We start from the raw sequence: 22,821 nt of genomic DNA on the forward strand, positions 1-22,821 counted from the left end.
AAGCATCTTGGTTCTGATGTCACACAGAAGCATGCGATGGCAGGGCTGTCAGGAGCCTCAGGATCATCTATCCTATATTCTCTTTGAACAGATAGGAAATCAAGGCCAGAAATGGGAAGTGACTTGCCCTAGGTCATACAGCTCATAAGTACCAGAGCCAGCCCTTAAACTGGGATTTTCTGATTCTGAGTAGCCTTTATACTTCACCAGGCTGGCCAGGAGAGTCTCCCCTGACTATGGTCACTGCCCCAAGAAGGTTTTGAGATGCCACTCCAGCAATCCAAGAGAAGTGAGGGGGGTTGGAACCACCCCTGAGCATTTTCTGTGGGGGCACTGGTGCCTGGCTCCTTGCTTCAGAAGTGGCTCCAAGGGGCTGGGTGGGAAGCAGGAGGCCATTAGGACCCAGAAGCTCTTGGAGCATCCTGCTCTGCCTGCTGCCTCTCACCACTCACTGCAGTGGTTCAGGCTTCAGCAGCCTTGGAGAAGCATCAGCTGAGAGGAGCTATCACATGGGAGCCGGGAGCTGCTCAGCAAAGGTAGGAGTTGTCGACTAGGCCAGGAATAGGGGCCTGTCCCAGGGCCTGATGGTGAGTGCTGAGGTACTCTGCAGGAGGGTAGCTCTGCGTCCCCAGGACCAGCCCACCCTACCTTATGGTGGGCAGTTTCGTCAAGGGATGGGCTCCCAGGTATTGGGGTGTGGGCACCTCTGAAGCCTAGAGATGGGGGTTGATCTCCTGCCAGAGGGAGTACCCACATCCTACAGGCAGACAGGGTTCCCCATCTGTCTTCCTCCATGTCATAGAGATGGGTCCCCCGCATCCTAGGAATGGGTCCCTTGGCATGTAGGCTGATGGGCAATTCTGCGTCCTGGGCGTGGGCAACTCTGCTGGGAAGAGGTGTGGTTGCCCCCTGGAAATCTCTCCTGGCTTAGGAGGGACATACTGTTGTTTGAAGGAAGGCCGTGCTGGGGTCCTTGGGTTGGAAGCTCTGTATTTAGGAAACAGGTGCATTCGAATCCCAGCAACATCTCTGTGGCCTTGGGGTGGGCACTTATGCACATCTTGCATCCTGAAACAAAGATATTTGTAACTTGACGATGCCCTGGCCAGGGGGCCAGACCTTGACCCCTATGGTGGTAAAGCCTGCCAGGTGCTGAGAGGTCCTGGAGGTGAGGGAGGGCTTGCTGTCAGGAAGCAGTGGCAAGATGAGAGCGAGTGAGAAGGCATGATGCTGTGAGCTAGGAGTGGAGTGAGGCTCTCTGGGCTTCCCCTCTGACACTGTGATGCACAACCCTGCCCTCCCTGACCCCCATCCATCAGTAGGGAGTGCTGGGGAGCAGGCACGTTGGTCCATCTGTTAGGACAGAAACTGGAATCCTGGCATTTAGGAGTCAGTGTGGAGATCCTGCCCAGGCCGAGGGGGCTGTGGAAACGAGAAACGTCCAGTGCCTTCTTGCCTAGGGCTCCGTCATGGCTGCACAGTGCCCCCTCCATCTCCACGTGGAAACCATGTCTGCTTCCCTCGGTCTGGGGCCCTGGGTGGGCCTTGCTGGCAGACTCTTGATGTTCATGCAGACATGGAGGGCATTCACTCCTTTAGCTCCCGGGGCCTCAGAGCCACATCTTCAGGCCTCCACTCCCAGGTAGAAGGGATGAGAAAGATATGAAGCCCGGCATGGAAAGTAAGGGGCAAGGATGCCTTCCCTAGCGTTGCTTTCTGCATTTTTCCTGGTAGTGTCTTATGAGAAGCTGATGTCTCCACTTTGGAACCATCTCCACCTACCTTCTCTATAGACCCTGGGTCAATGTGGCCATTTTAACTGTGAAATGAGCTTCCTGTTATCCCTGGGGAGAGGCAAATCCCTAGGCAATTGTCCAAAGTTAGGGCTGTGCCAAGTCCAGGAGACCAGGTTACCCTTTCCAGAGCAGAGTCCTCTGGCTGGCACACAGCTGCCCTACTGAGTGTACTTGGAGCAGGTACGAAGGGGCAGGGGCAGGTACTAAGGGGCAGGGACTCAACAGATCAGTTTGAGTTTGATACAATTCACAAAGTTATACTGAGCACCCATTGCATGCATGGCATGCTTGAAGTTAAAGGAATACACTATTGGTGGTTACCAAAACCCAAGGGTGGTTGTAAGGCTGTAACTACGGAGAGGGAATGGGAACGGTCTGCCCCACGTGGTCCACATCATTGCAGTCAGAGAAATGATGGGTTTTTAAATTCAGCCACCACCAAGCCCTTGGCAGCCCAGGAACTCACAGAGTCATCAAATGTTGTCAGAGATGGGAATCTTGGAGGTCGTCCAGTTCAATCTTCCCATTTTACAGATGAGGAAACCGTGATCCAGAGAACTTGTGACCTGGCTACAGACTTGGCGTATCTATAGCTTGCCTTGAGTTTGCATACCTTTCTATATTATACTGGGAGAAACTGGACTGCAAGAATAGGATATGGAAATGAATTTTTTTTTTAAATTTATTTACGATAGTCACACACACAGAGAGGGAGAAGAGGCAGAGACATAGGCAGAGGGAGAAGCAGGCTCCATGCACCGGGAGCCTGACATGGGACTCAATCCCGGGTCTCCAGGATCGCGCCCTGAGCCAAAGGCAGGCACTAAACTGCTGCGCCACCCAGGGATCCCGGAAATGAAAAAATTTAAAGGCATTATTATTTCAACTATATGCAAACTTAATGTGGATAATGAGACACATACAACATTTGATCTGCCATTTGGCCGGGAGAAATGAGAGACGCTGAAACCCCAGACTTCTTCCCCTCTCAATGCCTTCCAGTTGTCTTCTCTGCTTTATGCTCACCCATTTCCACCATCACAGTGACCTACTCACTCTCACACCTACTCCTCCCCCACCCCCCAGACACCTACTCCTCCCTCCTAGCTCTGGAATGTGCTAATGGTCCAGGATCAAGAGGACTCTGGGCCGGGGATCTGCTCCAATGATCAGAGATCTGAGGACCCCGGGAGTGGAAGGTTAGGCACTTCCTCCCCCACCTGTAGGGGTATGGTGGCTTGGAAAAGCTAATGAGTGGGTAAAGAAGGGCAGCTTTCAAGTGACCTATGCCCTTCTGGTTTGGGGGGCAGTGGAGCCTGAATGGGCTAGCATCCCAGTTTCCTTCCAGCTGGAATGTTTTGTTTTCACGGTTCCTCCTCAACACTCCCCAAATGGCAGCTCTTTATCTTGGGGGTGGTGATGTCACAGGAGACCAAACACAGTCCTTCCCTCTTTCAGGTGATCTCTTCCCAATGGTAGCCCCAGAGCACTAATAGACATTTTTGGAGATGATTCAGATGCAACAACTATCCATTGAATGCCTATTGCATTCCAGTCGCTGTAGAGGGCACCATCAGGTGGGCTGGAGTACTGACCCTGGAGCCGGACCACACGGGCACCTACCTGGACCTTGCCGCCTTTGGTAAGTTATTTAATCTTTCTGGACCTCAGTTTCACCAACTGCAAAATGGGGATGAGAGTAATACTCATAGGTTGTGTGAGCACTAAAATGAGCATATTTAGGTACAGTGCTTAGAACGGGGTTTGGCACCTGGAAAGCATCTTTAAACATGTTACTACATATGGGTGGTATTGTTATTAAGTCTCACAGGCTCCTCCAAACACAGTTGTGAAGTGGCTGCTGTTCCCTTCATTTTACAGATGCCTTCATGAGGAAACTGAAGTCCAGCAGAGTCACAGAGTCCATCATTCCCAGGCCTAGGACTAGAAACCAGATTTTGTGTCGCCTCTGCACCCCAACAGCTCCTGCCATTCTGAGACAAGAAATCAAGAAATTTACATAAGCTACTTGAAAACTGGGGCACGATCCCGGAGCTCAGCGGGACCCTAGGAGAGGGAGACAGAGGATTTAGGATCTCTGGATAACAGTCCCTGAGAGAAGAGAAGGGCATGGAGGACAGTGGAAAGGAAAAGCAAAAGAAGGAGCTGGAGACCACTCGGAAGGTGGAGTGTTGAGTGGGTGAGGCTCTGGCATCTCTCACGTCTCCTTCTTTGAGGTCACCAAGGCAGATCAGAGCCACCTCCTTCCTGCCTGAGAGGAGAGATGAGCTGCTGAGCCCTCCGTTCCCTTATATGCACAGCCCGGCCTGGAAGGCTGGCGATTAGAGCCTGCCTGGCAGGCTCCAGCAGGAGGCACCCCCTGCCCCCATCCCCACGCACGAACTCGAACTCGGCAAGCCTGGGCCTGGGCTGGCCATCCCAGGGTCACCGGACTAGGATGGGGGATGGGCCTGTGACAGGAGGTGCCCTGGGTGTCCTCTTTCGGCCCCATGGAGTCCTCCCCCATCCCCCAGTCATCAGGGAACTCTTCCACTCTGGGGAGGGTCCCTCAGACCCCAGGTCCCTCTACTGCCAGCGGGGTGCCGGAGGTGGGGCTGCAGGACGTGGCCTCAGAGTCCGTGGCCCTGTTCTTTATGCTCCTGCTGGACTTGATCGCCGTGGCCGGCAACGCCGCTGTGATGGCCGTTATTGCCAAGACCCCCGCCCTCCGAAAATTTGTCTTCGTCTTCCACCTCTGCCTGGTGGACCTGCTGGCCGCGCTGACCCTCATGCCCCTGGCCATGCTCTCCAGCTCTGCCCTCTTCGACCACGACCTCTTTGGGGAGGTCGCCTGCCGCCTCTACTTGTTCCTGAGCATATGCTTCGTTAGCCTGGCCATCCTCTCGGTGTCGGCCATCAACGTGGAGCGCTACTATTACGTGGTCCACCCCATGCGCTACGAAGTGCGCATGACGCTGGGGCTGGTGGCCTCCGTGTTGGTAGGGGTGTGGGTGAAGGCCTTGGCCATGGCCTCCGTGCCCGTGTTGGGCCGGGCCTCCCGGGAGGAGGGGGCCCCCGGCCTCCCCCCGGGCTGCTCGCTGCACTGGAGCCGCGGCGCCTACTGCCAGCTGTTCGTGGTGGTCTTCGCCGTCCTTTACTTCTTGTTGCCTCTGCTCCTCATCCTCGTGGTCTACTGCAGCATGTTCCGGGTGGCCCGGGTGGCCGCCCTGCAGCGCGGCCCGCTGCCCACCTGGATGGAGACGCCCCGCCAACGCTCGGAGTCCCTCAGCAGCCGCTCCACCATGGTCACCAGCTCCGGGGCTCCCCAGACCACCCCGCACCGGACGTTCGGGGGAGGGAAGGCCGCAGTGGTCCTGCTGGCTGTGGGGGGACAGTTCCTGCTCTGTTGGCTGCCCTACTTCTCTTTCCACCTCTACGTTGCCCTCAGTGCTCAGCCCATTTCCACTGGGCAGGTGGAGAACGTGGTGACCTGGATCGGCTACTTCTGCTTCACCTCCAACCCTTTCTTTTATGGGTGTCTCAATCGACAGATCAGGGGGGAGCTCAGCAAGCAGTTTGTCTGCTTCTTCAAGCCAGCTCCAGAGGAGGAGCTGAGGCTGCCCAGCCGGGAGGGCTCCATCGAGGAGAACTTTCTGCAGTTCCTCCAGGGTACCGGCTGTCCCACGGAGTCCTGGGCTGCCCGACCCCTCCCCAGCCCCAAGCAGGAGACTCCTGCTGTAGACTTTAGAATTCCAGGCCAGATAGCTGAAGAGACCTCTGAGTTCTTGGAGCAGCAACTCACCAGCGACATCATCATGTCGGACAGCTACCTCCATCCGGCCCCCTCACCTCGACGGGAATCGTGACTGGGCTGCTGGACACCCGGAGGGAGATGGGGCCGGGGCTGCTTGTGACTGAAGGAACACCTTGTGGGGTCACCTATTCCCGGCTAGCAGGGGCTGGGGCTGGGGTCTCTGCACATGGCTTTTGCTTAGTGTTTTCTGGATCAGGAACGATGCCAACGGGATGAACGTGTGGCACAAACCTTGGACGTGGCTTTGATCCTTGACTACTGGGGGAGGGAACCTGGTGAAATGGTAATGAGAATAAAGGGTCACGAAGGTGAGATGATGCCTTTCAACCAGTGAACCTTCCATGCCTCAGGAAGCAGGGAAACTCTATGGGTAGGAGTTGGGGGATATAGAGCGGCAGGCCAGGTCTGGAGTTATCTCAGGGATCCTTTAGGATATTTCATTTCAGTGTAATTGTTCAGGGCAGGAACTGCACCCAAGCAAGGTAAGAAAATGACCTGTGTTTTTTCCTTTCCTTGCTAGGTTTAAAAAGAACTAAATAAAACACAGCTAAGTGTTTCCATTTGGGTTAATGGGTCTTTTTTAGTTTTAGACATGATGTTTCCTTAAAGTGAGAGGGCCAGTTGAGTATATTCCTTTCCTGAGTTTGGCCAGAAGCAAGGGGAAATAGTAGGCAAGGTACAAAGAGTAGAAGGCAGGAAAGCTGACTGCAGCTCTCTCCCACCCTCTGGGAACAGCCCTTCTGTTCTATTTTGCAGTCTCTCTCCCGGAAGCTTGATCTCAGTAAAGCAAGGATACAACAGGATGGCTCTTTCTCCTTATTTTTTAGAATGAAGAAGTAGAAAAGATTGGGGTTAGATGGCTGAAGGTGGGGTTAGCATTTGAATTGCTAAGATGGTTGGATACAGAGGCCAGGCCAGATGATCACCTTGACCAATAACACTGTAAATTTTTTTTTCTTCTTCTTCCCAGGATTGGCCTCCCTGATAATCTCTCCTCATGGCAGTGACCCACCTCCAGCCCCCTGGACAATCGGGTACAAGAGACTAAGGTTGGGAATGGGAAGGGTGGGGTTTCCATGGTCCATTAAATGCTTCCCTACTCCCATTCATCGCTCTCAAAATTAGCTTCAGTGACAAAGACTTAAATCTCTCTCCTATCTGCAGCCCTGGGGTGGAGAGAGGGCACAGGAATTGGGTTCAGCTGTTCACTGACTGAGGCTGTAGGAATTTGATGGTTGGTATCAGTGGTGGTATTTTCAAGGGAAGAGGAATAGTTGCAAACTGGACAGGATACCCATCTGGGACTCCCTGTCCATCCATTTCCCTCAATTGAATCAAGTAATATTAAAGGGATGAGGCAGGACCAGAGGGTGTTCTGATCTGTATGTGAAGAAATTCCTGGCTCATTGAACATTAAAGGGTAAGATGGGTTGGTGGGAGTGGGATAGTTTCCCTCTGAATGGCCAATAAATACTTTTTATTATAAAAAGTTATACTGATATCAACATTTACTATTTCAGTTCAAGTCAGTGCATAATAGTTGAAGACCTAGTATTCTCCGGGGCCCACACAGAGTCACTGCCTTTGAGGAATTGTCTAATTCGATCAGGTACCTTGTATTTTTACAGAGCATTTATATCTGGTAAAGCACTAAGGAATGTTTGAGAAATATATTGGAGCTCAGTCCATTGCAGCAATACCTACATGGAAGCTTTCTGGGGATTGTGGAAAGTGTGAGGGTCTTAGATGCAACTCTAGTCCAGGAAAAGAATTTGTTAATTGAAACTGGGCAAATAGCTTTCCCCCTTTAGATCTAGGGAAATTTATAGGTTTCCGTCTTCCTACCATCAGACTTACTCTAGTCTAGAACCTATTAAACTGAGGAAATCCCTTAGTATATCTACCAAGGAGAATCTTTTTCATGATTGAGAAACATGTTCTTCTTGCTCTCCTCCCTTTTAACTCGTAAGGGAGGCATCTCATTCTTAGGTAAGGGGAAACTCTTCCTCAAGTACCGCGGATCAGCTCGTAGGCCCTAAGCATTGCCAGCAGGTGGCAGCGTGAGTCCAGTGGAAACCGGAAAGGTGCGCGCCTGGGGGTGGGGAGAGGGAGTGGGGAGAGGGGAGGACTGGAAACATTGCCTGGCAGCCATTTTGTTCATTTACTTTGCTTTTCCTTTGACTTTGCCCTCCAACCCTTCCTTCACATACATCAAAAAAGAAAATTTGAAGTGCAAGGGTATCTTTAATTCAGGCTGAAATTTCCTGACACTGTGATCTCACTGGCGTTGATTACAGAATCTGACACATGCTGGTTCAATTTGCCACCCCCCCCACCCCCCCCACCCCCCCGCCGGGGATCATGAAGGAAATAAAAATTTCTATTATGCTGAGTATTCTCCCAATAGTTTCTGCCGTGACCACCTTCCAGTTGTTTTCTAGTCATCAGGGTCGCTTGGTAGAGTCTGCTATGTAATCCTTGGCTGGGAAAGCTGTTCCTGGATAAAATCTGACCTCTCTAGTGGGCGCAAGACTCAACAGGTTGAGACAGCCGTCCTGTTAGTTACTTTTCCTGCACCTGGTGGTGTTGGGCGGTAGCTCTCAAGCCTGGATGACGACTTTCTGTTGTCAGGTCTCCCCAGGTAACATCTTCCAGCGGCATGGCAGGAAAGGGGTGAATTTGGAGTCAGACCTCTATTTACTGTGTGAACTCGGGAAAGATGCTTAATTTTCTGAGCCTATTTTTTCAATTGAAAAAAAATGGGGGTGATATTACCTACCTCCCAGGTTGTTGTGAGGGTTAAGAGATGAGCACGTGGAAGCACCTAGCCATACCTGGCAAATAGGTGCTCCATACATACTGGATTTTCTTCCCTTTCTTCTTGCCCTCCTCTCCCATAAGTACCGATTACGGGAAAGCCATCATTCTTATTGTAACAGTCATTTGGGAATGAGTAGGAGTCTCTTCAAACTTTGAAGGACTGGCATTACTAAATTATAGGGGATGAAGTTGTTTAAGGTGGCTCTCAAGAAATCCCTCTAATGAATGAATCATCGCCATATAGACCTTTCTGTTTGGATCTTATACGCTAAGGTTGAGATTCTATTAGGGAAATAATTTTTAATCCCAGGCAAAGGTTTGGGGGACCACAAGAGTTCTCATCTCTAGAATGTAGGGTGGAGGGTATTTGTGCAGCTATTTAGCCATCAAGGTAATTCAGAGTCACTTTGAAGGTAGTACTCAGAACTAGGAGTGAAAAGTCGAGGGCTTTCATAGAGGTTTGTTTTCAGGTGACGCAGGAGCTGAAAGACAAATCTACCAGAACTTCCCTTTTTGTGTGGTACTACAACAGATTTCAGCGGGGAGATTGACAGGATGCGCTGGTGTGTTTTGGGGCGTGGGCCTGAGGTTAACTGATTTTGGTAGGAGTCCGAGGCGCCTAACGCAGGATCCTCTCTATCCGCGCCCAACTGGCTCACACTGGAGAGACGTGGCGCGGGCACCGCGCAAGCCGCAGGTAGCAGCAGCACAAGCACCGGATCGTCCAGGAGGGCGGTCCCACCGGGGCAGCGGCGGGCCCCGGGGGGGCGCAGGCGCGGGGGGTAGGGTGCGCGGCGAGCTCCCACCGCGGCCGGGCCGACACAGCTCGACAGGGCACCCTCGGGAGGGCGCTCGGGCTCCCCACAGCCTGGGGCCACAGGGGCTTCCAGGCCGGGGAGAAGCCCTCAGCAGGAACTTCCGTGCGGGGAGCGGACTCTTCCTGGGAACTCCGCCGCCCTCCAAGGCCGGCTGGGACTCGGGAGGGCGCCACGAACTGGGGAAGCCAGTCCCTGGTTCTTCTACATTTATCCAAATAAAGCAGCCGAGAAGGAGAAGAAGCTGTAAGCCTAGCGGCGTCCCCGGGGCTGGCCGACGCCTCGCCCGCCGGGCACCGCACTTCCGCCTTCGATCGCTCCTCCTCGGCCCCAGCGGGAGACGCGGAGCAGTCACCGCCGTGGGGCGTCGCCGGAAGTGTCGTACACGCCGGATATCCGGTTGCTTCGGGCGCTCAAGGAGCTGACGGAGAGGGCCGCCGCCCAGCAGTAGACGCCGTCTGCGCCCGCCGAGCCGCAGTCTCTGCGGTGTGTGAGTGAGCCCGGCCTCGGTCCCTCTCCTGCCGCCGCCATGGGCTGCACGTTGAGCGCCGAGGACAAGGCGGCGGTGGAGCGGAGCAAGATGATCGACCGCAACTTGCGGGAGGACGGGGAGAAAGCGGCCAAAGAAGTGAAGCTGCTGCTCCTTGGTGAGGGGCTGAGGGCGGGGCTGGCGGAGCCGGCGGGGGGGCGGGAGGCCCCGGCGCTCGGCAGCCCTGAGGGGGGAGGCCCGGCCGGCTGGAAGGACCCCGGAGGGATCTGGGGGCGTGACGGCCGTGGGGCGGGAGGCCCGGCGGGCGCGAGGAAGGGGTGGGGTTTGGGGTTGTAGGAATAAGGCTGCGGGGAGGGCGTGACTCCGTGCTGGAGTCGGCGCTGGGCAGGAGGACGTGGAGGCTGTGTTGGGGACCCGGGAAAGACTCATGAAGGGAGAGCTGATGGTAGGGAAGGCTTTGCAGGGAGTTGGAGCGTGTTGATAGCGAAGAGGACGGGAGAGTGTGGGTGAGGCTCGTGTGATGGCTTAGGAGTTGGAGCGATACCTCGACCGGATGGAGTTGGGATGCGCGAATGAGTAATGTAAACAGGGTCTGAGACTGAGTGGAGGTGTAAGGACTCTCCTTTATTAGCACGTGGGCGTTTTCAACTATTGATAAGGCAGAGGAACCCTGGATTAACCAGGAGTGCGAAGGTGTGTGATTGGGATCCATGACACGTTCTTGGATACAAAGGAGAAGAGCTTGCGTGCACGGGCTGTGTATACTTTTTCACCGCCTTATGTCACTTTTACTCTCTGAAAGTTTTTGTAACTCCTCTTGTCTATATAAAGGGGGAGGTTTTGTGAGCCGAGGAAATTTAAGGACTGGCTGGTTTGAGGTTTGTGGTCAAAGATACAGTGGACAATAGATTACATATTGGGAGTTGCTGAATAGTTGCTAGGGATGATGTGCAGTGGGAATGGAGTTATCTTAGGATAGATTATGGAATTGGACACACTATAAAAGCTGTGACAAACTTCTGGTGAGCTGTCTCTCCAAACTAAAAATATTGGCTTCAGAAATTACTGTTTTTTTTTTACCCCACATTCTTTATGAGCAGCTTTTAGGTACAGTCAGATGCGTTTTACTCAGCATGATTTTTTTTCAAAGATTTTATGTATTTATTCATGAGAGACACACACACAGAGAGGCAGAGACACAGGCAGAGGGAGAAGCAGGCTCCATTCAGGGAGCCCGACGTGGGACTCGATCCCAGAACCCCGGGATCACCGCCTGGGCCGAAGGCAGACGCTCAACCGGTGAGCCACCTGGGCGTCCCACTCAGCATGATTTTTAAGCATTTTTGAGACCAGTTTCTAGAGGCTCAGTAAGTCATATAAAGTACCCTGGCATCAGCTTACTAATTAGTTGTCACTGTTTCTTTACTATTAGTATTTTCTAAAGTTCTGTTAGAGAAGAATATGTAGGAGTAATAGTTTTTGTAAGCAACAAAGCGCCCCCCCCCTTTTTTTTCTTTTTTAAAACAATTTTTGGGAAAAACAAGTCACGTTAGGAGAAGTGCCAAATTTTCATGGTGTAAAGCTCCAGAGGACAGAGTACACCACCATAACCCAAGGCTTATTTTGTACTCCGGGTTGTGCTGGGTGCCCATGCTAGTCTCTTCATGTTAGCATATTTAGTGGTTTGTAGATTGCAGAAGCCCTAGGAATAACTCTTTGGATATAGGAAGAAAGTTATGCATTGGAGCTTGAGCTTTTGGTTTGAATATCTAACGTGATATTCATAACACAAGAATTTGAATTGTAGTTCTAGACTGCCACTCTCTGTTTAACAAGTATCATTTGTGGATGAGCATGGTCCATGGCACATAGTAGGTGCTTCTTACATATTTACTAGCATGAACCACCTAATGTTGGACATTGCTCTTGGGGCTCTTTCGGATGCTTAATACAAACCATTATATAATACTCAAGGCATTAATGTCTGTATTGATTGATTGGTTATGAAATTAAAGGTGTATTTTCATTTTCTGTAAATGTTTTGAATTACATTGACCATCAGAGATCTCCTCAGGACATTAGCCTATTGTAGTACAGTTGTAAACTGTGAGGTTTTCTTCCAAATGGCAGGATTTGGCAGGGAGAATTTAGGCAAGCAAATGTCTGGAAAAAAATCTTTATTTGGGATTTTATAAATAGTGCATTTAATTAAAAACAAAATTAAACACATGACTTAGCGAACTTCAAAAACAGTAAGTAAAAATCAAAGTACTAAGACATTTGCTTTTAATTTTTATCAATTTCATTGTTTTAAGTAAGATTTTTTAATATTCTTGAGCAAGTCAACAAATATAAATAGTTGCAAACACAGATGCTCTTGCTTGAACCATATCATAATGCACAGAAGTTAAAGTTACCCCTTATTTTCAGTAAGCAGAACACACTCATCACAATATACAGATAACCTTTTTTTTTGCTATAGAATACGTCCTTTGATGTACATGCAAGTTTTTACTTCATCTCTGTGAACTAACCAACTTGTCTAAGTTGGGATGTATTTGGTTACCTTTGTCTCTCCTGGCACACAATAGGTGTATTGTATTTTCTCTTTTGGAGAGATGCAGTTTAGTATAGTGATTAACAAGGTGGACTATGAAGTCAGAGTGTTTCAAATTCTAATTAAATTAGTTAAGGAGGGCAGCCCTGGTGGCTCAGTGGTTTAGCGCTGCCTTCAGCCCAGGGCGGGATCCTGGAGACCCAGGATCGAGTCCCGCATGGGGCTCCCTGCGTGGAGCCTGCTTCTCCCTCTGCCTGTGTCTCTGCCCCCCCCCCTTTCTCTCTCTCATGAATAAATAAATAAAATCATTAAAAAAAATAAATTAGTTAAGGAATACTTATGTGTTACAATTTTTTGATTACCTTTGGTTTGAATTTCCTTTAGGTATGTTTTTGAGAAGATCTTGAAAATGCCAAAGTAATGTTTAGTCACAATAGTAGGTGGAAAGACAAAGTTATATTATTGCAAAGCTTCCCAACCAGAATGCAGTGCATAGGATGGCATACAAGTATGCTGTTTGTAAATTTTTTTTGTAGTTTTGAAATTTTATTATTTTTTAAAGATTTTTATTTATTTATTTGAGAGAGAGCAAGAGAGCGTAAGCAGGGGTTGCTGCAGAGGGAGAGGGAGAAGCAGGCTCCTTACTGAGCAGGGAGCCTGATGTCGGTGCAGGGGTTCCATCCCAGGACGCTGGGATTGTGATACAAGCTGAAGGCAGGTGCTTACTGACTGAGCCACCCAGGCACCCCTATATTTTTGAGATTTTAAATCATTTTCATAACTTTTCAAAATTTTGCAACAGTTGAAATGATATTTGAACACTTTTAGTACGATTTCTTTAAACTTTGGGAAGATGGTAGTTGAAAATATTTTATTAGGAAGGTTTATGCCAGTTAGTATTTAATATCATCTGCAATACTTTGTATCTTATTTTCATGTCATAATTTTGTGATATAAAGAAAATATATATTATTTTTACCAAGCCTGCCAGCTTCCCTTAGTAAGCCTTACAAATATCATTTTTCAGTGTGGCCATCATGTGACAGAAATTGGGAAGCATTGGTTTAATGAATGGATAAGAGCACTGCTTTCAGAGTCTCATAGAACTAGATTCAGTTCCCTTTCACTTACTAGCTGTGAGACCCAGAGCATATAACTAAGCCAGTGAATCTTAATTTTTCATATATATAAGGTGGGCATGATGATGCTTATTTTATAATATTGCAATAAGAAAATACATGTAAAATGCTTAGCAAACAAGTATTCAGTATTGGTAATTTCTTTTATTATGATAATGTCTGTGAAAGCTTATCATTTAGCTACTTTTTTCAAGGGTGTTTCAGACAGGTAATTTGATTTTTTTTTAAAGACTTTATTTATTCATGAGAGACACAGAGAGACAGAGGCAGACACCGGCAGAGGGAGAAGCAGGCTCCATGCATGGAGCCCAACGTGGGACTCAATCCCCGGTCTCCAGGATCATGCCCTGGGCCGAAGGTGGTGCTAAACCGCTGAGCCACCCGGGCTGACCAGTAATTTGATTTTTTAAAATAGTATATTCTTGGGGATCCTGGGCAGCTCAATTAAGCATCTACCTTAGGCTCAGGTCATGATCTCAAGGTCCTTGGGTGGAGGAACCCCATGTCAGGCTGCCTGCTCAGCGGGGAGCCTGTGTTTTCCTTTCCTCCTGCTTGCAGGTGTACTCATACTTTCTCTCTCAAATAAATAAAATCTTTTTTTTTTAAATAAATAAAATCTTTAAAAATAAAATAATATATTCTTTTCAGAGATTCTCAAGGAATTAAATATTATAATTTAATTTTATAAGTTATTGATTTACTCCTGTGCTATATTTAGATTTTTTTTTTAATTTTTATTTATTTATGATAGTCTCACAGAGAGAGAGAGAGAAAGGCAGAGACACAGGCAGAGGGAGAAGCAGGCTCCATGCACCGGGAGCCCGACGTGGGATTCGATCCCGGGTCTCCAGGATTGCGCCCTGGGCCAAAGGCAGGCGCCAAACCGCTGCGCCACATCTATATAGGGATATAGGGATCCCTATATTTAGATTTTTATTTCTTGATAATTCCCCTTAGGAGATCTTGAGAAAACATTATTATACAAAATAATTTTAACGCTTTGTTCTTTAGGATTTTGTGGTGGTGGTATGGCAAAAATTAAGTTGCATGCAGAGGATTGGAATCCTCTAATTCACTTAAACCTTATACTATTTGGGTAGCTCTGATGGCGCAGCGGTTTGGCACCGCCTGCAGCCCGGGGTGTGGTCCTGGAGACCTGGGATTGAGACCCGGGATCGGGTCCTGTGTCGGGCTCCCTGCATGGAACCTGCTTCTCCCTCTGCCTGTGTCTCTGCCTCTCTCTGTCTCTATGAATGAATAAATAAAATCTTAAAAAAAAAAATCTTATACAATTTATTACTCATATATAAATATCAGTATTTACCGGCTGAATATGCTTATTATTGAAAATAAGAGTTTTTGGGATCCCTGGGGTGGCGCAGTGGTTTAGCGCCTGCCTTTGGCCCAGGGCGCGATCCTGGAGACCCGGGATCGAATCCCATGTTGGGCTCCCGGTGCATGGAGCCTGCTTCTCCCTCTGCCTATGTCTCTGCCTCTCTCTCTCTCTCTCTGTGACTATCATAAATAAATAAAAATTAAAAAAAAAATAAGAGTTTTTGATAATTAGAGTTATAATACCTAACTTTTCCTTTAATTTAGCCCATACTAGCTTCTTAATTTGATTTTTTTATAATACCTATAATCTATTGCTTTCATTTTGCCTTAGTAATAACAATAATACTGTTATTATATTGATTAAATTAAATTCTTATAGGATGATATTCTTTAAGGTTTGCCATTTATTTGGCAGAAGATTCATAAGCAGTTATTAGATTTCTTGTGAAGATGCATCTTGTGTCTGGGGGGAAAATGAACTGGCATAAAAAATAAGTCACAGTTCAAAGATAGATTTGTTTTTTATTTGCACTTAACTGTTCTTTGTTCTTAAATGTATATATGTCATTACTTGTTTAGTCTGAAAATATGGTCCTTTTCAGGAATTACAATATTGCGATTTTCCCTAAGTATGCTAATTCTGAAGTACAGAGATGACCATAGAATAGGGTCTTCGTAATTAATAGATTTGACAAGCATGTGACCTTTTTTTTTTTTATTTTTATTTATTTATTCATGAGACAGAGAGAGAGAGCAGCAGAGACACACAAGCAGACTCCATGCAGGGAACCTGACATGGGACTCGATCCCGGGTCTCCAGGATCAGGCCCTGGGCTGAAGGTGGCGCTAAACCACTGAGCCACCTGGGCTGCCCAGCATGTGACCTTTTAATTATTCCTACGGCTGTCCATGTTCTGTCTTATATTTAGTTAGCTTAGTTTAGCTTAGTTTTATTTTATTGGGGAATGGGCTTGTCAGGGAAGGTGGGGAGGAAAAGATGTTTTAAGTCCTCAGGAACTAGAATATTAGCAGTAAAGACCAAAGAATAAAAATATGGGTCTTTTTTTTTTTCTTTTAAGATTTTATTTATTCATAGAGACACAGAGAGAGAGAGAGGCAGAGACAGATGGAGAAGCAGGCTCCATGCAGGGAGCCCGAGGCAGGACTCGATCTCAGGTCTCCAGGATCACGCCCTGGGCTGAAGGCGGCGCTAAACCGCTGAGCCACCCAGGGATCCCCCAAAATATGGGTCTTATAAGAATTATTTAGAGCAGTGGATACTAAATTTGTTCAGGTAACTGAAGTTTGTTTTAAAACTTGTTTTCTGGGATTCCTGGGTGGCTCAGCGGTTTAGCTCCTCCCTTCGGCCCAGGGTACAATCCTGGAATCCCAGGATCGAGTCCCCCATCAGGCTCCTTGCATGGAGCCTGCTTCTCCCTCTGCTTATGTCTCTGCCTCTCTGTCTCTCATGAATAAATAAACAATCTTAAAAAAAAAAAAAAACTCAAAACAAAAAAAAAGCAACAACAACAAAAAACTTGTTTTCTAGTCAAAGAATGTAGTAGACTAGCACTAATGAAAGACAGTTCTTTGAACTGGTAACTTAATTCGTAAATAGGAGATCCCATGTAGTATAGGATTAAAGAGCAAAGATGCTGAAACTTGGGGGATTTGTTCTAATCTCTGAGCTTCATTTTTTGTGTATCTGTACAATGAAGTCTGATTTCAGGGGTCTCTTGTCTATGATGTTAATATTATCAACCAGATGAAATATTTTAGCAGGGTTTATAAAGAGGGCTGCTTTTGTGTTGTTATTTCTCTTATTCTTTAGTTTGGCTGAAATTAGTGTAATGTAATAAAACTGTTTAGGAAGATAGTTAAAAGGCTTGAAAGACATAAATTTGTAAAGTGCCCATAATGTAAATGTTCAAGAGAATAAAAAGAAAAGAAACTGTTGTAGTGTTTGATTTTCAACTGTCTTCATTTTAGTAAAATTCTTTTTCAGTGTTTAGCAAGTTAGAGTTTATCTTTAAACCTTTATCTCTCCAGGCTATTCTGTTACCTGCTTAGCAATCATCTGTGTCATATCTGTAATTCAAGCTGCTTGAGCTGAATAACATTGTCTTTGGAGCACTGTTTAATTGTCCCAGTTTTGATACAGTGCTCTCCCTATTTTTCATGTCTTGATATTTAGTAAGTTGTAACAAATGAATAAGAAGAACTAGAATGACCAAATTTGTTTGACTTGTACCTGAATAACGGCCTGGTAATCTTAGAAACAAGTTTCAAGAGGGTATAGTCTTTAGTGGATTTCCTTTGATTTTTCAAGTTGGACTTGGAAGATACTTAAAAGTCTAAGATTTGTTAAGGGCTATTGAAGACATTAGTATGTTCATTGTTCCATTACTGTTTTGCTGTTATGGGCTTCTTTTTGTCACCAAGTCTTTTTTTTTTTGTCACCAAGTCTAATTCACAATGGGTAAATGTTTTTAATATTTGTATAAAAAGACTGAGTTTTTTTGGTAATTGTTAATGTTTTACACCTTGAAAAATTTTTGTTGAAGTAGATAATCTAAATTTTTTTCTAGTTGCTTGTTTAAATCTACAGCTGTCTAGTCAGGTGTGTCTCATCATGATTAAAACATACTCTTGTGTTTAAATTGTGCTTGTATCTTGTGACTTTGTTTTTTGTTGTTGTTTTTTAAGATTATATTCATTTATTAGAGCACAGCAGGGGGTGGGGGAGAGGGGGAGAGAGAAGCAGCCTCTGCACTGAACAGGGAGCCCTATGTGGGGCTTGATCCTAGGATCCCAAGATCTTGACCTGAGCCAAAGGCAGATACTTAACCAACTGAGCCACCCAGGCGCTCCTCTCTTGTTTTTGTTTATGTGGCCTGCTGTTTATAGTTATTACTCTGGTGATATGGGGACCATATAAATAAGACTTCTTTAAAATTAATTAGCAAGGTAGTTTGATTCTTGTCATTTTATAATTTCCTGTAATAGTTGGATTTTATTTTATTTTTTTAAAGATTTTATTCATTCATTCCAGAGACACACACACACACACAGAGAGAGAGAGAGAGAGAGAGGCAGAGACACAGGGAGAGGGAGAAGCAGGCTCCATGCAGGGAGCCCGATGTGGGACTCGATCCCGGGACTCCAGGATCATGCCCTGGGCTGAAGGCAGGAGCTAAACCGCTGAGCCACCCGGGCTGCCCAAGCTATTAGAGTTTAATGGAATACTATTTTAATTTTAAAATCCAACTATTAGGGATCCCTGGATGGCTCAGCGGTTTAGCTCCTGCCTTCGGCCCAGGGCATGATCCTGGAGTCCCAGGATCGAGTCCCACATCGGGCTCCCTGCATGGAGCCTGCTTCTCCCTCTCCCTGTGCGTCTGCCTCTCTCTCTCTCTGTGTCTCAGGAATGAATAAATAAAATCTTAAAAAAAAAAAAAAAGAACTCTAAGAGCTTATTATGGAAATGGTACACTGTATCTGGATTTGTTTTAGTCATGTATTGATATCCCTATTTTTTATACTTTTTTATTAAATGGAGAATGTTGTATGGAAATGGATTTTGCCTAGGACCTTGGAAATTACATATTACAGATTACTGTAAATTATAGGATTGTTTTACAGTGACATACTTCTGATAGAACATTTTCCCCTCTATTTCCTGAAGTTAGAACATCAGAATTGGTAACTTCAACACAGGGTTTGGGGGCTGCCCGGTGGCTCAACGGTTTAGTGCCGCCTTCGGCCCCGGGCCTGATCCTGGAGACCCAGGATTGAGTCCCATGTTGGGCTCCATGCAGGAAGCCTGCTTCTCCCTCTGCCTGTGTCTCTGCCTCTCTCTCTGTCATGAATAAATAAAATCTTAAAAAACAAACAAACAAACAAACCAGGTTCTGTTTGATGTAATGATAAAATCACTACCATGATTTACACATGTAATGTAGTTCTGATGTATGTGTTAGGATAATGCAGTTTTAAACTTTCCATGGAAGTTATTTCAGTGTTCTCTATTTTTGAAAATAGAAATTGAATTCTTCAGTTTAAACTTTTTTTTTAAATTATTTATTTATTTATTTATGATAGTCACACAGAGAGAGAGAGGCAGAGACACAGGCAGAGGGAGAAGCAGGCTCCATGCACCGGGAGCCCGATGTGGGATTCGATCCTGGGTCAAGGGCAAGCGCCAAACCGCTGCGCCACCCAGGGATCCCGAATTCTTCAGTTTAATAACATAAATTTCTCTCACCATTTTTCAGCATTACTTACATATTTTGGTTCATTTCAGGTTGTTAAAAACTAATTTCCTTCATTCCTCTGTTCCTTTTTTTCTTTAAGATTTTATTTATTTATTTGAGAGAGAGAACAAAAGTTGAGGGAGAGCAGAGGGAAAAACAGACTCCCTGCTGAGCAAGGACACGCTGTATGGGGCTTGATCCTAGGATTCTGGGATCATAACTTGAGCTGAAGGCAGACATTTAACCAACTGAGCCACCCAGGTACCCCTCTTCCTCAACTTCTCAGAGGAGAAGTATATTTCTTTTTTCTTTTTTTTTTTTTATGATTTTATTTATTTGAGAGAGTGAGTGAGAGCACACAAGTGGGGGGAGGGGCAGAGGGAGAGGGAGAAGTAGAGTCCCCACTGAGCAGGGAGCTCCATGCGGGACTCCATCCCAGGGATCTGGGATCATGACCTGAGCCTGAGGCAGATGCTTAAGGAACTGAGCCACAGCCACCCTGAGAAGTATGTTTCTTATCCTTGCATTTTTGTTGTTATGGTTATAACTAAAATTTACATCCTCTTCAGTATTTGTAGTTTTTTGAGTTTTTCTAGACTACCTACAAGTTTGTGTGTGTGTGTGTGTGTGTGTGTGTGTGTTTTGAGATTTATTTATTTATGAGAGACACAGAGAGAGAGAGAGGCAGAGTCACAGGCAGAGGGAGAAGCAGGCTCCATGCAGGGAGCCCGACGTGGGACTCGATCCCGGGACTCCAGGATCACACCCTGGGCTGAAGGCAGGCGCTAACCCGCTGAGCCACCCAGGGATCCCGTATGTTTTGTTTTTAAAGATTTTATTTATTTGACAGCACAAGAGAGTACAAGTAGGGGGAGCATCAGAGGGAGAGGGAGAAGCAGGCTCCTTGCTGAGCTGGGAACCTGATAAAGGGCTTGAACCAAGGACCCCAGGATCATGACCTGAGCCGAAGGCAGACTTTTAACGACCTGAGCCACCTAGGTGCCCCTACAAGGTTTTTTGATAAGCTTTTTATTTTGTAATAATTTCACATTTATAAGAAAGTTGCAGAGATAGTACATAGAGTATCTGTATAGTCTTCACCTGGTTTCCCTTAGTGTTGACATCTTACATAGCTATGGTATATTTGTCAACACTGCACAATATTGGTGCATTCTAATGTATGTGGAATGTGGTTACAGGAGTAGCCAATTTGAGGAGGAGAAAGAAATACCTCAGGAAGTCTTCCCAGAGAAGACAACATTTGAGATGGACCTTGAAGGATAAATAGAACTCTTAAGACAAAGACAAAGAAAGTGCATCCAGGCAGGGAATAAAGGCTCAGGAATATGAACAAATAGATTGGCCTAAAATGAAGAGTTGGTATAGGAGGACTGTGGGAGATAAGGCTGGAAAGGTGTGCACGGGATTTGGAGAGTGTTGATTTGAATTTTTAGTAGCTGTCTTTTCAGCCCTATTTTAGTTTACAGACAGAGATAAATATAGATATAATTTGGGGGAAATCATCTGGGGACTTTGTATTCTCCTCCCTCGTATTTAACTGCCTTTTTTAAGTTGCTATACTAATTTATGCTGTCACAAAAGGTTAGTAAAAGTAAATATAGGTATGAACCCCAAACTTTCTGGGTTTTGACTTACAGCATTGATGAATATCTAAGGTAAGGGAAGTTGAAATTGTAGGTATCCTTATGATCTGGCAACTCAATTTATAATGTTTTGCTATTTGTGAATTTTCAAAATGTGGTATTTGCATTTAATTAAATAGACCTGTGGAAAAGTGCTATGTGCTGCCATCAGTGTTTGGGAGACTTAGGGATATGATTTTAACTTTTTTTTTTTTAAGATTTTATTTATTCATGACAGACACAGAGAAAGAGAGAGGCAGAGGCACAGGCAGAGGGAGAAGCAGGCTCCATGCAGAGAGCCCGACGCAGGACTCGATCCTGGGTCTCCAGGATCACACCCCAGGCTGAAGGCGGCACTAAACCGCTGGGCCACCGGGACTGCCCTGTTTCTAACATCTTTAAGTGTAAAATTTGGGGATATATGGATTTTGGTGAATGGATGTAACATTACAGTTACCTTTGGAGGACATCTCCGTTGCATATAAAAATTTATTTGTATGGGTTAAAACTGAGTATTTTACATTTCTGTCTCACAAGAAAATTTTGAGGCAGAGCTAGAAAGAAACACATCTTTGCAAAAATAGTGTTCAGTCATGTTCTATGTACATACTATATAATTTAGTGTTAGCATCAAAATGGCTATTTGTTGCCCTGCTTTTGAAGACATAAAAGCAAACTTACCAGGGGCCAAAATTAGAACATTGAGGCCCCCAGAGGATAATCTCCCTCCTTGCTCACAAATGACTGCTCCCTTAAGCATTCTTTTTATATTCCACAAAGGTGAAGAAGAAACCCTGCTTCTCCCTCTTAATTGGCCAGTTGCCAGAAGAGTACACATGATCTTTAGCAACACTCAAGTTACCTTTTTCATATTCTCAAGTGATAACATTTGGAGGAGGCTAAGTGAGTTGCTCTTCCCCCCTCCCCCTCTTAATCTAGGATTTAAAACATTTTGATCTTGTAATTATTAAGACTTTTTCTGTATCTTCTAGTGGAGATTCCTCGATAATCTGCATGTTTTTACCCATCTTTTGGAGCTAGGTCACACAGGGTGTAGGCCCTGTCAGCCTGTGACTGGGTGATTCCTGTGTCAGGTATCCTGATCCAATCACAGAGAGGGGCGTGGCTCAGTAGGCAGTTGCCCTGAGGAAAGGAAGTAGGGATTTCTCTAGAGGTTATGGGCAGACATATATTCTGAAATTATGTCTAATATAAACAGTTAATATATCAGTTAATTATTTTAATGTATCAGTGTAATATAATTTTTTAAGATTCTGTTTATTTATTAGAGAAGGGGAGACAGCGAGAGTGAGAGCACTAGCTGGGGGAGGGGCAGAGGGAGACGCTGACTCCCCTCTAAGCACAGACCCCCAAGATCATGGCATGAGCTAAAGTCAGTCTTTTTTTTTTTAATATTTTTTATTTATTTATTCATAGAGACACACAGAGAGAGAGAGAGGCAGAGACACAGGCAGAGGGAGAAGCCGGCACCATGCAGAGAGCCTGACGTGGGACTTGATCCAGGGTCTCCAGGATCATGCCCTGGGCTGCAGGCGGTGCTAAACCGCTGTGCCACCAGGGCTGCCCTAAAGTCAGACTCTTAACTGACTGAGCCACCTAGGCACCTGTATATCAGCAAAGTTTTATCAAAAACTTGTTATATGTGTCTTAAGCCTTTTTGGTTGTTGGTATGTGATTGCTTCCTAGAAAAATCTTTTTCAGGGGCATCTGATTGGCTTAGTCGGTTAAGCATCCAACTCTTGGTTTTGGCTCAGGTCATGATACCAAGATTGTAAGATTCAGCCCCAAGTCAGGCTCCACATGGCCTGTAGCCTGCTTGAGATCTCTCTCTTCCTCTCCCCTGCTCCGCTCCTCCCCCCAAAGAAGAAAACTCTTTCACAGAAGAGACCCATAATCTGTCAATCACAACTAACTGCCATCTTTTACCTTTAATATATTCATTCATTTATTCATTCACTGAACAGGTATTTGAGTACTCATTATGTTTCATGTACTCTTTTAGGATACAGGATGTTCAGGACAAATTTGTAGTTTATTTCACTGAAGTAGGTGGTGGGTGCAATTGCATGGGAGCTGTGACAGGGTTTGAGAGGTTTAGAGGGGAATAAGGTGAATAGGAGACTTGTGAATGAGTCCAA

The 22,821-nt window shown here is 46.2% G+C and overlaps 2 protein-coding genes across 6 annotated transcripts in view; both read left to right on the forward strand.

Annotated features, from left to right (window-relative positions):
- The first annotated feature begins 378 nt into the window (after positions 1 to 378).
- Positions 379 to 7,103, forward strand: GPR61 (G protein-coupled receptor 61). Of its 3 annotated transcripts, none has more exons than XR_012035298.1 (4): positions 379 to 536; positions 3,255 to 3,438; positions 3,678 to 5,918; positions 6,581 to 7,103. XR_012035298.1 is itself a non-coding variant. In XM_072834878.1 (3 exons), the coding sequence occupies exon 3, from the start codon at positions 4,307 to 4,309 to the stop codon at positions 5,660 to 5,662; it is 1,356 nt and encodes a 451-aa protein (XP_072690979.1). In that variant the 5' UTR covers positions 379 to 536; positions 3,255 to 3,438; positions 3,678 to 4,306; the 3' UTR covers positions 5,663 to 5,937. The 3 variants fall into 3 exon arrangements, 1 of the variants encoding a protein (XP_072690979.1); XR_012035299.1 differs by having other exon boundaries at positions 428 to 536; positions 3,352 to 3,438; XM_072834878.1 differs by lacking the exon at positions 6,581 to 7,103 and having other exon boundaries at positions 3,678 to 5,937.
- Positions 7,104 to 8,205: 1,102 nt separating this feature from the next.
- GNAI3 (G protein subunit alpha i3) overlaps positions 8,206 to 22,821 on the forward strand; it is a 40,333-nt gene continuing 25,717 nt past the window's right edge. Inside the window, exon 1 of one of the 3 annotated variants that reach the window (XM_072834880.1) lies at positions 8,206 to 8,251. In XM_072834880.1, the coding sequence (XP_072690981.1) occupies positions 8,221 to 8,251 (31 nt within the window). In that variant the 5' untranslated portion in view covers positions 8,206 to 8,220. Of the gene's footprint in view, positions 8,252 to 9,631; positions 9,893 to 10,109; positions 10,181 to 22,821 lie in introns of those variants that run through there. The other 2 variants (XM_072834879.1, XM_072834881.1) reach the window with 2 other exon arrangements.

Source organism: Canis lupus, chromosome 8, assembly GCF_048164855.1.
Source record: "Canis lupus baileyi chromosome 8, mCanLup2.hap1, whole genome shotgun sequence".
Taxonomy (NCBI): Eukaryota; Metazoa; Chordata; class Mammalia; order Carnivora; family Canidae; genus Canis; species Canis lupus.